This window comes from Aquarana catesbeiana, linkage group LG01 (assembly GCF_042186555.1).
Source record: "Aquarana catesbeiana isolate 2022-GZ linkage group LG01, ASM4218655v1, whole genome shotgun sequence".
Lineage (NCBI taxonomy): Eukaryota > Metazoa > Chordata > Amphibia > Anura > Ranidae > Aquarana > Aquarana catesbeiana.
In genome coordinates, this window is record NC_133324.1 from 359,670,186 (window position 1) to 359,686,910 (window position 16,725).

The 16,725-nt window shown below is 43.7% G+C and overlaps 1 protein-coding gene across 2 annotated transcripts in view; it reads left to right on the forward strand.

The window, feature by feature from the left end:
• Window positions 1-16,725, forward strand: part of SPIN1 (spindlin 1) — a 98,963-nt gene that overhangs the window by 65,631 nt on the left and 16,607 nt on the right. For both annotated transcript variants that reach the window (XM_073632956.1, XM_073632957.1), the window contains exons 3-4: window positions 425-473; window positions 4,421-4,674. In XM_073632956.1, coding sequence (XP_073489057.1) covers window positions 425-473; window positions 4,421-4,674 — 303 coding nt within the window. The remainder of the gene's footprint in view (window positions 1-424; window positions 474-4,420; window positions 4,675-16,725) is intronic.

The following is a 16,725-nucleotide window of genomic DNA, read 5'->3' on the forward strand; positions in this document are numbered from 1 at the left end:
GTCCACCAGCTTAGCGGGAGATCGCTCCATTTATCTCTGCTGAGCCGGCGGATGACAGGTCCCTCTCTGCTCATTGAGCAGGGAGGGACCTGTCGGAGCCCCACTGATTTCTATGGGGAGATTGGACAAAAACAGACAGTATGTCGGTTTTCATCAGATCTCATCCGATCCACCAGACGGATGGCTGAACGTATTGCCATACGTCTGTCTTGAGCGGATGACAGGCGGTTGTCAGCGGACACATCTCCGCTGACTCCCGCCTGCCCATAGGAGTCGATGGGTGGCCTGCTCGGATCCATCTGAAAATAGACAGGCGGATCAGAGCGGGCTTATCGTGTGAAAGGGGCCCAAGTCTCAAGTTTTGGATGGTGGTTTCTGTTGAGTCTTTGATTCATCAATTTTTATTTTTTTTTTCTCTTTTTAGCACATGCGGGTGTCTCGGCAAATATGATGAAGAAAAGGACCTCTCACAAGTAAGTATGGAGAGGTATTTAAAAACCTTGAAATAGTAAGACTATTCTGAAGGATGTTTGGATTATATCCTGGGTCACTGGCTCCTACAGATTTTTCAGTTTCTGAAAGGTTAACCATCTCCCACCCGGTGTATTGTCAAAAAGTGGACATGTGGCGTCTCTCTCGTTCTGGGATGACATCATCCCACTCATGCTGTGGCGATCGTTGATGCTCTCTGTCCTTGGAACACGGCGCATCACTGATCCTGGTAAAGAGCTGATGACGAGGCTTTTTACCCATGTGATCAGCTGTGTCCAATCACAGCTGATCACACATAAACAAGGAAATGCTGGTTATTGGCATTACTTTCCTCACCTATAAGCGTGTGAGGAGAGACAATCGGTGGCATTTCCTCACAGGGGAGATCTGCATAGATATTTTTTTTTTTTCTTCTAAGTTGTGTGGAAAAAGAAAAAATTAGTTGCTATTGGCGTTGAGAGAACTTGTCAATTTCCCCCTCACTATATACTATGTTGCTACAGGTTACGTAAGTATTGCATCACATTTTTGAAGGGAATCGGTTAGATTCTAAACTAATACACACATTATTGACGCAAAAATTCTAGCCCCAGACCTTGTGTGTAACTCTAAACTGGTAACCATTAAAGTCGTCACCTTTTGGTGATGTTTAGGTACTATAATTTTTCGCCATTCCAAGGGTTAGTTATAAAACGTGGCATGTTGGCTATCTATTTTTCGGCATATCTATTTTTTTTTTGTTTAGCAGAAAATGGGTATTGTGTGTTTGTGCACTCATTCATTAAATGTATTTTTTTTTTTCTGAAAATTTGTACTCGATAAACTGCTGCACTAATATTGTGTGACGTAAACATTTGCAGCACCCCCCATTTCATTCTACAGGGACTTTGCTTTTAGAAAACACATCGTTTTGGGGTTCTTAGTAAGTTTTCTAGGAAAAAAATGCAGCCGATTTTTAGTGGTTAACATTGGTGACATAATAGTTTTTACAGGAAAAGGAATTGCATGGCATGAATTGCAAGTGTGAACTACTGCGTTACTTCATTAATAAATTTAAAGTAGGGATCGGCCGATATTGATTTTTTTTTTTTTTTTTTTGTGCCGATATTTCAGCCACCTCTCCTGCCGATTATTATTTGCCGATATTTTGTACTTAAACTTTTTAAAAATAACGCCAATTTTATGCACAAGTGCTTAAAAAACAACTTCTTAAATGGCTTCCCAAAACCTAGAAAAATTATAACTGTTACTAGTGCATTGCACTGCACTGATTAAATTTAAGTCACTACTGCAGTGCAAAAAGCTAGATGGTGGACAGGACACACTGACGCTACACTTTCTTCAATACTCCCAGTTAAGTAGAACAATATTATAGTGCAAAAAGCATAACGTTTCAGCATGTTCACCTGTTTGGGAGATATTTCCAGCACCTACAGGTAGGCCTTAATATAGGCTTACCTGTTGGTAAAAGTGGTTGTACAGGGTGTACAACCACTTTAAACCAAAACTACAGAAGAATTGCTTAAAACAACAATGTTAATGTCCAGAAATGGCCCGGTCCGAGCTCAGATCTGACTCCAATAGTTTGCGCCAGATTATAAAGTTGTTTATAATCCCAATGCAACCTGACCAAGCTTTGAGCATTATTGCTAGGAGGAATGGGGAAAATTGCAGTGTCTAGATGTGCAAAGTTGTTGATATACCTATGCACACAGAATTAAGGTTTCAAATGCTGCCAAAGGTGTCTCTGCAAAATATTAACTTGAAAGAGGTGTTTGTGTGTTTTTCTTTATAAGTAACCACTTGCCGACCAGGTAGTAGTAATTTTACCGTTGGCCAGCAGCTGGGCACCATGACATCCCCGTGCACCACGCCATACTTGTGTTTTCACAGGCGTGTGTGCGTGCCCCCCTCAACACATGCTGTGGTTGGACACAGCACAAGTTGGTCAGCAGGCTTGCAGCCAATGATTTTGGCTGTGAACCTTATTGCTGTGGCCAATCGCCACACAGATTTATGTTGGTAAACGCAACACAGATTTGACTTTTTTTTTTTTTTTTTTTTTTGTATTTATAATTCGTGAAAAAAAAAAAAAGCCACATGCCAAAAAAACTGTTTGAAAAAAAAATATATAAATTTCATTTGCGTATTGTATTGCATAACGAGCAATTGCAAGTTTATTATAGCACAATGCTGAACCGTAGAAAGCGGCAAGGATGTGGAATTCCCTATGACAGGCGGTGGTCTCAGCGAGGGGCATTGGTTGTTTATAAAAAAACTATTAGAGAAGCGCCTGAACGACCACAACATACAGGGATATACAATGTAATACTGACATATAATCTAGGGATGCACCGAATGGGTTTTTTGGTGCCGAAACCGATACCGAAAATGAAAAATACACTAGGCCGAAAACCGACACCGAAAGTGACTGTTTTTAAAAAATTATTTTTATGCAGGAGAGGGTCAGACTGCAGACATGGTACAGGAGATGGCCAGAGACTGGGGACATGGTACAGGAGATCAATGCAGCTTCACCAGTGCCCATCATATGCAGCCTCACTGTGCCCAGCAGCCTGCCAGTGCCCATCATGCAGCCTGCCTGTGCCTCACCAGTGCATATAAACACACACATAGACATACATACACACCTATAACACACACATGCACACAAATAAATGCGCACACATATAAAACACACATATAAACACACACATACAAACCTATTTAGACAGCCTTTTTAAAAATTGGCAACTGCAGCTCTGTACTTTCAATCTCCATGCCGGGTACTGCACTGTAGGGGGAGGCAGAGAGCACAGCACACACTGCTAGACACCTCTCCCTTGTTTTCACTTTCAGAGTAAACAGCGCAACCGAGCCCCTGCACAGCTGATTTACACATCAGCGGAGGATCCATATGCAGCCACCGCTCGGGGGAAAGGGAGACATTACACGGAGACCCCACGGGCCGCCTGCAGCATGGGCGAGGAGGGAGGGGAGGAGGAGAGAGTAAGGACGACGCTCCAGAACGACACCCCCGTGATGGGCGGCACCAGGGGCGGGCCCCGCCCCATTTTTGGCGCCATTTTCAGGCAAATTGCCGGAAAAGCCATTTTCGGCCAACATGTTTCAGCGGCCAAAATTTCGGTGCATCCCTAATATAATCACACACATAGGTTAGACTTGTGTCTTTCAACCTCACCTACTATTTAACTATGCAAGTCATTTTGCATAGACTGTTCATTTTGAATTGAAATATGGAATGGCTAAGGACTTAAAGGATAAATCCACCTTTTGTAACATGTTACACTTGTATTTAGGGTATAACATGTTAGTTTGGAGCAGCCAACCGCTCCTGTGACAGGGTGGGGTTTCTTTCCCTGCACCCATTGTCACATTTATAAGAACTGCTGCCCCACACAGTCACATTCATTCAGAGTTCTGTGAATGAACTGCAAGTCCCGTCTGCCACTGCAGCGGACAGCTTGTAGTTCTCAATGAACTGTAAGGGTGCTAGCGATCATCTTCCTAGTTTGTTGGTTCTTCCTGCATTTCAGTAACTGTCTGCCTGTGAGCACACAGTGTCTGCAGGAACCTAATTTTGCACCTGTGACCAGTAGATCACTTTACAGGCCGTAATTTAAAAAAATGCACTTTTTATTTATTTATTTATTTTTTTTACCTGCAAAATTATATGCATTTTTTTTATTTTTTTTTTTTTTACAAAAGGTGAACTGGGTCTTTCAACTTTTGTTTTACACTGCTCAATAAAAATGCAATGCTTTGACAACAAAGGTGTGAACACTTTATTAGGCACTGTACCTTGTTAACCTTGCTGGGGTTCTTCACTGGCGGATAATGCAAGTAAAGCTAATGTGCTTGTGAATGCCTACTTTATAATTTAGGTAAATTGTTCTTCTGCTTTCAGGAAACATCGCAATAACATGGGACCAAGCAAACCAATTTCCCAGCCAAGGCGAAATATCGTTGGTTGCAGAATACAGCACGGCTGGAAAGAGGGTAGTGGTCCTATAACTCAGTGGAAAGGAACTGTTCTAGATCAAGTACCAGTCAACCCTTCCCTTTATCTTATAAAGTATGATGGGTTTGATTGTGTTTATGGACTTGAACTTCACAAGGATGAAAGGGTATCTGCTCTTGAGGTTCTTCCAGACAGAGTTGGTGAGTACTCCAAGCCAATTTTAAAGTCAGAGTGCTTATATCCATGAGTTCTGCACAATAGTCTGTCAGCAGGTCTATTTTAGTCTAGAAGAAAGTGAGATTGCACAGTTGACTGAAGTATTGAAGCCAGAGAAATGTGTACTATGAACATGCTACTATTATCAGAATTAAGCAATGTCCTCTTCCTTAATTCTTTCATAGCTATTTTACCATGAAGCAGACCTGTTAGTCTTTCCTCAGCTGCACAAGACAGCGTGTGTACACAGCCATGAACATATTAATATAGGCTCTTACAAAATGTCAGGATTGACATGATTGCCTAATGGGCCAGCATCTCCATCCATGAAGTAGTAGATGCTGGCCGTAGTGTAAGCCTAAACAAAGAAAATGTAACCCAATATACAACCTATAATTTGTGTTGAAACCGTAAAAGAACTTGTACATGGGTCTATTAGAGACAGTTACAAATGTTCTAATTTTTTGGATGTGTCTGGTGTAGTGTGTGTGTGTGTGTGTGTGTGTGTGTGTGTGTGTGTGTGTGGTTTTTTTGTTTTTGTTTTTTTTTTTTTTTTTTTTTTGTTTTGTACCTTCCGTCCTGGATGCAGCTAGTTTTTTTTACTTGGCTATGTGTGCAATGAATTTGCAAATCTCATTAATCTGTATTTTATTCACAATAGGAAGTAGAAAACAAATCAACTGTTTAAACTGAGAAAAAATGTACCATTTCAAGAAAATAAGGTAATTTTGAAATTGATGGCAGCAACAAGTCTCAAAGTTGGAACAGGGCAACAAAAAGCTGGCAAAGTGGTACTAACGAGGAAGAACTGGAAGAACCTTTTGCAACTAATTAGGGTAATTGGCAACAGGTCAGTAAGATGATTGGGTATAAAAAGAGCATCTTTGAGAAGGTTTCTCATAAATATAGATGGACAGTGGTTCAGTCTGTGGAAAGCTGCGTCTAAAGAATGTCGAACAGTTTCAGAATAATGTTCAATGTGAAAAATTGCAAGGACGAAACACAATATTTGATGCCCGTGATCTTTGGGCCCTCGGACGGCACTGCAATAAATTAATAATAAAAAAGCATGATGCTGTGATGGGACATCACTGCATGGGGCTCAGGATTACATCCAAAAATCACTGTGTATGAACACGTGTCATCAAATTATGCAAGATAAAGCTCTATCATGAAGAAGCCATATCTAAACATGATCCTGAAACACCACTGCCTTCTCTGGGCCAAAGCCCATTTTTAAAATGCGGAAAACTGTTCTGTGGTCAGACAATTCAAAATTTGACATTCTTTGACAACCATGGGTACACTGTCACCTGGACTAAATAGAGAAAAAAATACCTACTGGCTTATCCACATTGAAAGGCTGCATCTCTGGCATGGGGATGCATTTGTGCATATGGAATGGGCAGCTTACACATCTGGATAGGTACCATCCATGCTGAAAAATTTATATATCCCGGTTTTAGAGCAGCATATGCTCCCATTCAGAAGTCCTTTGAGGGAAGACATTGCATATTTCAGCAGGACAATGCTAAACCATATACTGCATCTATGACGGCATTGATTTTATAGTGGAAGAGTCTGGGTGCTTAACTGGCCTGCCTGCAGTTCAGACCTTTCACCAGCTGAAAATATTTGGCTCATCTTGAAAATGAAAAATAAAACGGACCCGGGACTGTTCAGCAGTTAGAATGCTATCGTATTTAAGGCCTGAATTGGAAAAACATTTCTCTCCCAGAACTCCAGCAACTTGTCTCCATTCCCAGGTGTTAAGAGGGGATGCTACTCTGTGGTGAACATAGCCCTGTCCAAACTTTAAGACGTTGCTGCCATTAGTTTCAAATTTACCTTTTTTTTAATTATTTTTGTAATAATGATACATTGTTTCAGTTTAAACATTTGATGTAGTATGTTTTTTCTTTTTCTAAGTAGATACAAACAGTCCAGTGGAAGAATCACTTGCAGGTCTTGTATTGAAGCGTACAGAGGTGTATTAGTTGACATTTAGACAAGGTGCTGCAAGAAGTACCAACCAATAATGCTGTTGCTTCAGTACAAGAACTGTGAGTACCTCTTTAGCACGCAAACTAGAGGCTACATTATGAAATGGGACTTTGATGGTGCCGCAAGCTGCATCACTAGTACTAGGGTTGCACCAATACTGAGCATTTGCACGATTACTTGTACTCGTGCAAATGCTCTGATACTTGGGCAGCCTCAATGATGATTGATGCGGCAGGGGGAGGGGGGGGAGTTACAAGCACCGATCTCCCTGTATAGCTTTTATGACAGCCCGCCCTTCCTTCCACCCTCCCGATCACCCCAGGCTCTCCGTGTCCTCCTATGGTCCCCCCATGTCCCTGATCTTTCAGGATGGAGAGCAGAGGAAGGAGTCGGTAAATGTCATTTACCGGCTTCTTCCTTTTTCTGAATGCAGAGTCAGTGACTGTCCATTCGTAACTGTCACTGAGCATCATAACCTGTGTTTATGATGCTTCAGTTTATGAATGAACAGGAGCCGCAGTCTCCTGTCCATTTATCTTCAGTGCAGCTGAGGCTACAGAGAATGTCAAAAATGTCCCGATAGGAGAATGGCTACATACTAAGCATGCTGATAGTCAAAATAAAGCTTGCCCTCCAATGATTCAAAAGATGGCTTAGAGCCGGGAGAAGTATATTGTAGATTGTTGCAACAGTAGAATCTGACAGGACTCATGCAAACTGACTATGATCCCTCTATGGTGACCATATTGTGCAGACATGTGCCATTTTGGACTTGGGCGGACTACTTTGCCTTTCCTCCTTTCCCATACATTAAAGCTACAATCCTTTTGCCATTGCTTGGGCTCCCTGCTGCCTTAAGGTGACCTGGTCACAGATTACGTTCTGTAGATCCTTCTTTTCTGCTCTGGCAGTAATTTTGAGCACCATTGTAAGGCAGTCTTTCACTCCTATACAATAAGATGGCTCATCATAAGGGTACTGACAGAAATCCTGCGCTCTGCCAACACTGCGAGGGAAACCAGGTGGTCTTGTTTTCTCCAATGGACCTAACACTGACAGTCCAGTCGTCTGCCTCACAGCACTCTTCTGAGACTTAAACCCTTCAGGTGTTACTCCTTCCTCAATTTTTACCTAGGAAATAATTCTCTGTTATTTATGGGAAGAATTGTCACCACGATGGCTGTCTCAGAATGCAGTAACCACAAGCATGCTTCCCCGCCCTATCCTCCAGCATTTGTCTCTGAATTTACTGGGGCTGCAGGGGAGTTGGTACAGAAGTCGCCATCTACAAACAGAACTCCAAAAACATAATTCCATTTAGGTCATTATTGATGCAGTCTGCTCATGGCTAGATCTGGTGCTATATGTGGCAACTGAATATAAAGTTACTAGCTTCGGTACTCCAAAAAAGCCCCAGGATTGTTAAGACTTTTTTTCTAATGCAGCCATCTTGTATAGTGATTGACCTAACCTGGTAACATGTTTGCTCCTCAGTTTTTTGCCTAGCAATACCCCGTGAATGAGGGGTGCCTATAGAAATGGACTGAATTGTGGACCTGGCCATTTCCTGTCTTGACAAAACTTTCCCTTGTGAGAATATCCTCATGTTTGAAAACCTGGTGGGTAAAAGTTTAGAAGCCCTTTTCTAAGGCCTTATTCTCCCTGCCATTTTGATCATGCCCATTTGCTGGACCATAACTTTCTATCCAAGGTTGTGTCTGGGATTTCTCTGTCCTCCCATTAATGCTGTGTACACACGACTGGACTTTCGACAGGACTGAATCACGTCGGACTTTTCAACAGATTTCCATGGTCAAATTGTCCGACGGATTCGTTCCGTCCGGCACGTTTGGTCAAAATTCGGCCGTGTGTACACGGCATAACTGAAGCTATTGTATCTGACACTACTCTGTTGTGTTGACAGGCTGGTCAATATTCTGTGCCAGATATCCAGAATGGGTCTCCTTTCGGTACACATGCAGAGAGGACACGTTGTTTCGAATATTGATATGCAAAGCATCAGTGCCAGTGCAAGAATTGCCTCTTGCAAATGCTTTTTTGATTGTGAAACACCTCTTTGGCAGATTCTTCAAACTTTCAATGAGTTCACTGGGAGCAGACTAGCATTCTTTTGCCCCAGACAAAGGTAAAAGCCCTATCTGGAAAGCCACCTACTCCTGAGGATAGGAAGAGCTCATTTAATTTCCCTTCAGACCAAGTCCAAGACAAAGCCTGGAATTCTGTTCCTACATAAATCCTGGACCCCAAGGTCCTCCAGATGTCAAACCTGGGGGGGGTTAGAGAGACTTTTTTCTTTTGTGGACAGCTAGTCACAGGATATTTCAGACATTTGGGTTCAGAATGGTGTATTTATAGGCTACAAGCTGGAATTTCAGTCTCTGCCACCACCTTCACGCTGTCAAATTTGCTAGCCTCTCTGCAAAGATTTGTGGAACCTTTCGGACACCGATCCTCTTTCAAGGGGTTTTGGGTATGTCTCCAAAGTTTCAACTTAAACCTGGTGACTGTCCTCCAGGTAAAGGGTGGCTTTCATTCCATGCTGGGTTTAAAGGTTTTCAAAACCTTTTTGTGAAATTGCAAAATTCTTGCATGGAATCTTATAGGGTCAGCCATTGCTACTCTCCAGGAGAGCCCCTGAAGGCATAAATTGTTGCAGGTGGCCAATGTCCGATGCATCAATGCTATCTGTGTTTTGCTGTGGGCGTGCAACTTTAGCTGTGCGTTTTTTTTTTTTTTTTTTTTTTTTCTCCCTTCTGCAAAAGTTAGTGCTGGAACCCATCTCAGACTGCTTGACGTACTTTTTGGATTTTGGCCCTGTGCAAGTTTATCTCTTCTAGAGGTCGACCGATATATCGGCCGATATTTGGCTTTTTTTACTTAATCGGCATCAGCCGATTGTGCTGATAGAAAAAGCCGATTATACCTTCAGCGGGACTTGCAAATGACTTCTGTAATAGAAGTCAATGCAAGTTTTCTGAAGTTTTCTTCTCTCCTCCTCTGGGCAGCCTGCCAAGTCTGATAAGAAGATACATTGTATCTCTTTCAGGTTCTTTTATCAATAGACTGAACTCCGTGGAGAAGTTCTCAATTTAACCATTTAAAGACTAAATCTTTTCTGACACTTGTTGCTTACAAGTAAAAATCCTGTATTTTCTGCTAGAAAATCACTTAGAACCCCCAAACATTATACAGGTAAAAGCCAGTAAATTAGAATATTTTGAAAAACTTGATTTATTTCAGTAATTGCATTCAAAAGGTGTAACTTGTACATTATATTTATTCATTGCACACAGACTGATGCATTCAAATGTTTATTTCATTTAATTTTGATGATTTGAAGTGGCAACAAATGAAAATCCAAAATTCCGTGTGTCACAAAATTAGAATATTACTTAAGGCTAATACAAAAAAGGGATTTTTTAGAAATGTTGGCCAACTGAAAAGTATGAAAATGAAAAATATGAGCATGTACAATACTCAATACTTGGTTGGAGCTCCTTTTGCCTCAATTACTGCATTAATGCGGCGTGGCATGGAGTCGATGAGTTTCTGGCACTGCTCAGGTGTTATGAGAGCCCAGGTTGCTCTGATAGTGGCCTTCAACTCTTCTGCGTTGTTGGGTCTGGCATTCTGCATCTTCCTTTTCACAATACCCCACAGATTTTCTATGGGGCTAAGGTCAGGGGAGTTGGCTGGCCAATTTAGAACAGAAATACCATGGTCCGTAAACCAGGCACGGGTAGATTTTGCGCTGTGTGCAGGCGCCAAGTCCTGTTGGAACCTGAAATCTCCATCTCCATAGAGCAGGTCAGCAGCAGGAAGCATGAAGTGCTCTAAAACTTGCTGGTAGACGGCTGCGTTGACCCTGGATCTCAGGAAACAGAGTGGACCGACACCAGCAGATGACATGGCACCCCAAACCATCACTGATGGTGGAAACTTTACACTAGACTTCAGGCAACGTGGATCCTGTGCCTCTCCTGTCTTCCTCCAGACTCTGGGACCTCGATTTCCAAAGGAAATGCAAAATTTGCTTTCGTCAGAAAACATGACTTTGGACCACTCAGCAGCAGTCCAGCTCTTTTTTTCCTTAGCCCAGGTGAGACGGTTTTCGCGCTGTTTCTTGGTCAACAGTGGCTTGACACGAGGTATGCGGCAGTTGAAACCCATGTCTTTCAAGCGTCTCTTGGTGGTGGATCTTGAAGCACTGACTCCAGCAGCTGTCCACTCCTTGTGAATCTCCCCCACATTTTTGAATGGGTTTTTTTTCACAATCTTGACTAGGGCGCGGTGATCCCTATCGCTTGTACACTTTTTCTGACCACAGTTTTTCCTTCCCTTTGCCTCTCTATTAATGTGTTTGGACACAGAGCTCTGAGAACAGCCAGCCTCTTCAGCAATAACCTTTTGTGTCTTTCCCTCCTTGTGCAATGTGTCGATGGTCGCCTTTTGGACAGCTGTCAAATCTGAAGTCTTCCCCATGTTTGTGTAGGCTTCAGAACTGGACTGAGAGACCATTTAAAGCCCTTTGCAGGTGTTTTGAGTTAATCAGCTGATTAGTTTGTGGCACCAGGTGTCTTCAAAATTTAACCCTTACACAATATTCTAATTTTGTGACACACGGAATTTTGGATTTTCATTTGTTGCCACTTCAAATCATCAAAATTAAATGAAATAAACATTTGAATGCATCAGTCTGTGTGCAATGAATAAATATAATGTACAAGTTACACCTTTTGAATGCAATTACTGAAATAAATCAAGTTTTTCAAAATATTCTAATATACTGGCTTTTACCTGTGTGTGTGTGTGTGTGTGTGTGTGTGTGTGTGTGTATATATATATATTTTCTAGAAGAGACCCTAGGGAATAAAATAGCGGTTGTTGCAATATTTTATGTCACACGGTATTTGCGCAGCGGTCTTTCAAACGCAATTTTTTTTGAAAAAATACACTAATGAAATAAATAAAAAAAAAAAAGCAGTAAAGTTAGCCCATTTTTTTTTTTGTCCAAAAGTTTTGATTACCTGTTTTTGTGTATTTAATATTTTTAATATTTAAGATAGTTATTTTTTTTTTTTAAATCTAAATTATACATACAAGTGAACTGATTGGAGGTTTGTTTTGTTTAATAAATGTTTAAATATAAAAAAATTTCTGTATCACTTATTACTTAAGGCTGCTTTCACACTGGAGCGGGCATGCGTTGACGGTAAAAAGCTGTTACTTTTAGCGGCGCTTTACCGTCATTTTAGCGGTGCTATTCGGCTGCTAGCGGGACGCTTATAACCCAGCTAGCGGCCGAAGGGGTTAAATGCGCCCCTGAAGCGCTGCTGCTGAAAAGCTTTGCAGGCGCTTCGGCAGCGGTGCGCATTCATTTCAATGGGCAGGAGTGGTGGAGGAGCGGTATACACCGCTCCAAAGATGCCGCTTGCAGGACTTTTTTTTTTTTTTTAACATCCTGTCAGCGCATCGCCTCAGTGTGAAAGCACTCGAGCTTTCACATAGACTGCAGGAGAGCCGTTTTACAGGCGCTATTTTTAGCCCAAAAGCGCCTGAAAAACGCCCCAGTGTGAAAGGGGTCTAACTGTTAGATTTTAATGCGATGAAGGGAAAAAAAAAAAAAGAAATTGGCCTAATAGATCGGCCCAAAAAAATCGGCATCATATATCGGCCATCGGCCACCGCGATTTCTAAATATCGGCTTTGGCATCGGCCAGAGAAAAACCCATATCGGTCGACCTCTAATCTCTTCACAGGACAGACCTCTTACTTTCACAGTCCAGGAGCCAGATAACCCTCTTTTTATGTCCTGTTTTACTCCCAGCAGCTGCAACTCCACATTCTGGCAGCATGGGACAAGTGGGCACACTCTTTCGATAACCCCATAAGCTTGACCAGCAAAACTAAGCTTGTATTGGCATGGTGGATCACCCATTCTTTTGGGCAAATACTTTCTCCAAATCATTTGGGGCCTAAATACTCTCTCAGGCTTGACTCCTGCTCAATATTCTTGCACACGGGGATATTTGGTTATGCCTTCAATGTTGGACCTCCATTCTGCACAGTCATCCAGCCAGGATTCAGTTAAACACTGCCATGGCAGTGCCATATATCAACCATCAAAATTATCATGCCCCCTAAAAAGCAGATGCGGTTTTTGGTCTGAGCAAAGCTGAACTTCACTTCCTAGCTCTGACCACCATGCACTTCTGAAGCATGGAAAATTTGACAGGCAGTCTTCCTTGGTTGCCAGTGCGTGGACTTCAGAGAATAGTCTCTTCCCCCCAAGGTGTTTCAACATGCCTCATTGGCCGATTGGCAACAGTCCAGTAATTCTCAAACTGAAAATACCCAGCAGTCAATAGTGTGTGCTAATAAAAGCATAGAAAAAAAAATTGTTAAATAGCTAACAGGAATATTAATTAACAGCATATAAATTGAGGAATCTCCCCTGCTGGCTATTGTATTCTGGCAGCCGGCACCCATGGCTGTCAGAATAAGGTGGCTACATCTATTTGATTGGTTGCATCTGCAGTTTGGCTTACAATTTTCCGTCCAGCTTCTTTGATTTTCAGGTCAAAGGATATTAAGCAAGAGGGTGCAGACAAGGCTACTCACAGCTCGAATTTTGTTCCTTATGTGGCCAGTTTTACCTAAACTACATCTGCAGTTTGCCTGATGCCCCCCCCCCAGATCAACAATACTGCTATCACATATAATGTTTAGTAAGCTGCAATTTTATTACCTTTTTGGGTTTATTATAGCTTTAAATTTTCCTTGTGACTGGACAACTTTGGTTTTCATAGGGGGACACCCTCGAGACAAATCTTCTTCCTGCCAGAAAAGTGTTGTAAATGTTCTGAAAATCCAGTCTTAATCTCTCTCAGCACAGTAAAAGTGATGTTTGTATGTCCTACAGTATTGTACAAGATATTTATTTCACACTTGCCATTCTATCTCTTTTTATCACCATTTGAATCATTCAGGTCCAACTGTAGCCCTATAGGCTTAAAGCGGAGTTCTACCCAAAAGTGGAGCTTCTGCTTTAAGCACTACTTGGCCCCTTACATACCACATTTGGCATGTAATTTTTTTGGGGGGGGAGTGGGTACCTGGTTTTGACAGGTACTTCCTGTCTCACTTCTGTCGCTTGGCCGCCTAGGCGGCGACTCCTCTCCCACTAGGCATCCCCTCCCTCTCTGTAATCTTCTGGGACCTGTCACAGGTCAGTCAGCAGCTGTCATGAACAGATGTGACCAGATTGTGCGGACTGCAAAGATGAAACCCAACCGCATGTAAAGTTAAATAGAATAATGTTTATTTAAGATAAGTGATATAAATAACACCCCAAATACAAATAGTGCTCAACCAACCAACAGAAACCCACAGACAATCAGATAATATATACAGCCAAAGGGAAGTACTGAAATCAAACACGTTAGCCAGGCCAGGGTCATACACAGGGGGATCAGCAACTGAACAAGGGCAGGTAGGAGAGGGAGATAATGGATGGGATATGGCTACAAGGGAATAGGAACACAGGAGGGACAGGATCAGGATGGGATCGGATACAGGTGCCAGATACAGGTGCCAGATACAGGTGCCAGATACAGGTGCCAGATACAGGTGCCAGATACAGGTGCCAGATACAGGTGCCAGATACAGGTGCCAGATACAGGTGCCAGATACAGGTGCCAGATACAGGTGCCAGATACAGGTGCCAGATACAGGTGCCAGATACAGGTGCCAGATACAGGTGCCAGATACAGGGCGCAAGGAAGAAAGATACCAAGGCAAGCATATGATTGCTTGCCAGGTATTTATAGGCTTGTGATTGGCCTCAAGTGACACCTGATTGTAGGAGGTACTGTCTGCTCCACACTGCCAGGATCCATCCACTGGTGGACACCAGTACTGCGGCCCAAAGATGACATAACATCTGCAGGGAAAAGCTCTCCTGACAGTTCCAAACTGCCAGGAGACACCTGCTGGTGGACCTCAGTACTGCATGCCAAATGACAGATATTACCAGCGGATGGAACATTTCCTGACATTACCCCTCCTCAAAGGAGCGGCCTCCGGACACTCCAACTGGTTTTAATTGTCCATAGTCTATGGAATCAAGCAGAATGGTGGAAGACAGTATTTCAGGCTGGTCGTCAGGCACATCCGGGCAGATAGCTGGCACATCCGGGTCATTGAGCTGGGCGGCAGACGGGAACACGCCAGGCTGGGCGGCAGACGGGAACACGCCAGGCTGGGCGGCAGACGGGAACACGCCAGGCTGGGCAGCAGACGGGAACACGCCAGGCTGGGCGGCAGACGGGAACACGCCAGGCTGGGCGGCAGATGGGAACACGCCAGGCTGGGCGGCGGGCACATTAGACTGGATGGCGGACACCGAGACTTCGGGCTGGAAGGCAGGCATCAGGACAGACTGGACAGCGGCACATTAGACTGGATGGCGGACACCGAGACTTCGGGCTGGAAGGCAGGCATCAGGACAGACTGGACAGCGGCACATTAGACTGGATGGCGGACACCGAGACTTCGGGCTGGAAGGCAGGCATCAGCGACAGACTGGACAGCGGCACATTAGACTGGATGGCGGACACCGAGACTTCGGGCTGGAAGGCAGGCATCAGGACAGACTGGACAGCGGCACTTTAGACTGGATGGCGGACACCGAGACTTCGGGCTGGAAGGCAGGCATCAGGACAGACTGGACAGCGGCACATTAGACTGGATGGCGGACACCGAGACTTCGGGCTGGAAGGCAGGCATCAGGACAGACTGGACAGCGGCACATTAGACTGGATGGCGGACACCGAGACTTCGGGCTGGAAGGCAGGCATCAGGACAGACTGGACAGCGGCACATCAGACTGGGAGGCAAAGACATCAAGCTGGGAGGCAGGCACATCAGACTGGATGGCAGGCACCAGGTTGGCAGGTTTAGGTGGGTCATCAAGTTCAACTGGCATGAACGCAGGCTGGAACAGGTTGGTTGGTGTGGAACAAGTTGGGTTACTGGCAGGATCGTGTGAGTGGGGAAGAACTTCCGTTTCTTCTTTGGCTTAACTGCTGGAGATCTGTAGGTGGCTGTATGACTGTAGACAGAAGGTGAGGCATACTGAAATGAAGGGCTGGGATATGGCAAGGAAGGGGGAACAGCGGCCAGAGGAAGTTCTTGTGGGGAAGTTGCAGGTATTAGAGAAGAGGCAGGTGGGGAGCAGGGTATATTGGACTGTAGCTGAGGTTGCCAGGGGTGATGGGAGAAAGGACATCTGAGCAGGCAGGTGTTTAGTAGCAGGTCTGGGTTGTGGAGAGCTGACAGAAGCTGGGCATAACAGGTCTGACCATGCCTGAAGTACAGGTAGCACAAAAGTGGGCTCACATATCCTCTGTCTGACCAGGGACTGTACTTCATCTATACATTCTTCCAGCAACTGTTTGGGACAAACTAAATAATGCTCAAAAAAGGATGCAGAGTCATCCTCCAACAGCCATACTAAGGACGCAACCTGGTTAATGCTGAAGGGGGGCAAAAAGTTATCATGGCCCTTTGGGATACAAGGCAGAGCCAGCTCTGTACGCATTCCAATCAAAGGCTGAACATCCTCAAACCATATACTGCCCTGATCGACCACAGAGTGAGCTAAACGGATAATCTCCAGCAGCTGATCACTGGATCACCCTTCCAATGTCTGGAGGAGATATTCAGAACTCTCTGTTGCCAGCAGAGCATAATAAAAATTATATCTGAATTCATCCCAGCAGCGTGAAATGGAACCGAGATGGTTCCCCTGTGCAGCCACTTCTGGACAGGGATGGCCTTGGTATACTGTCATGAACAGGTGTGACCAGATTGTGTGGACTGCAAAGAGGAAACGCAACCGCATGTAAAGTGAAATAGAATAATGTTTATTTAAGATAAGTGATATAAATAACAACACCCCAAATACAAATAGTGCTCAACCAACCAACAGAAACCCACAGACAATCAGA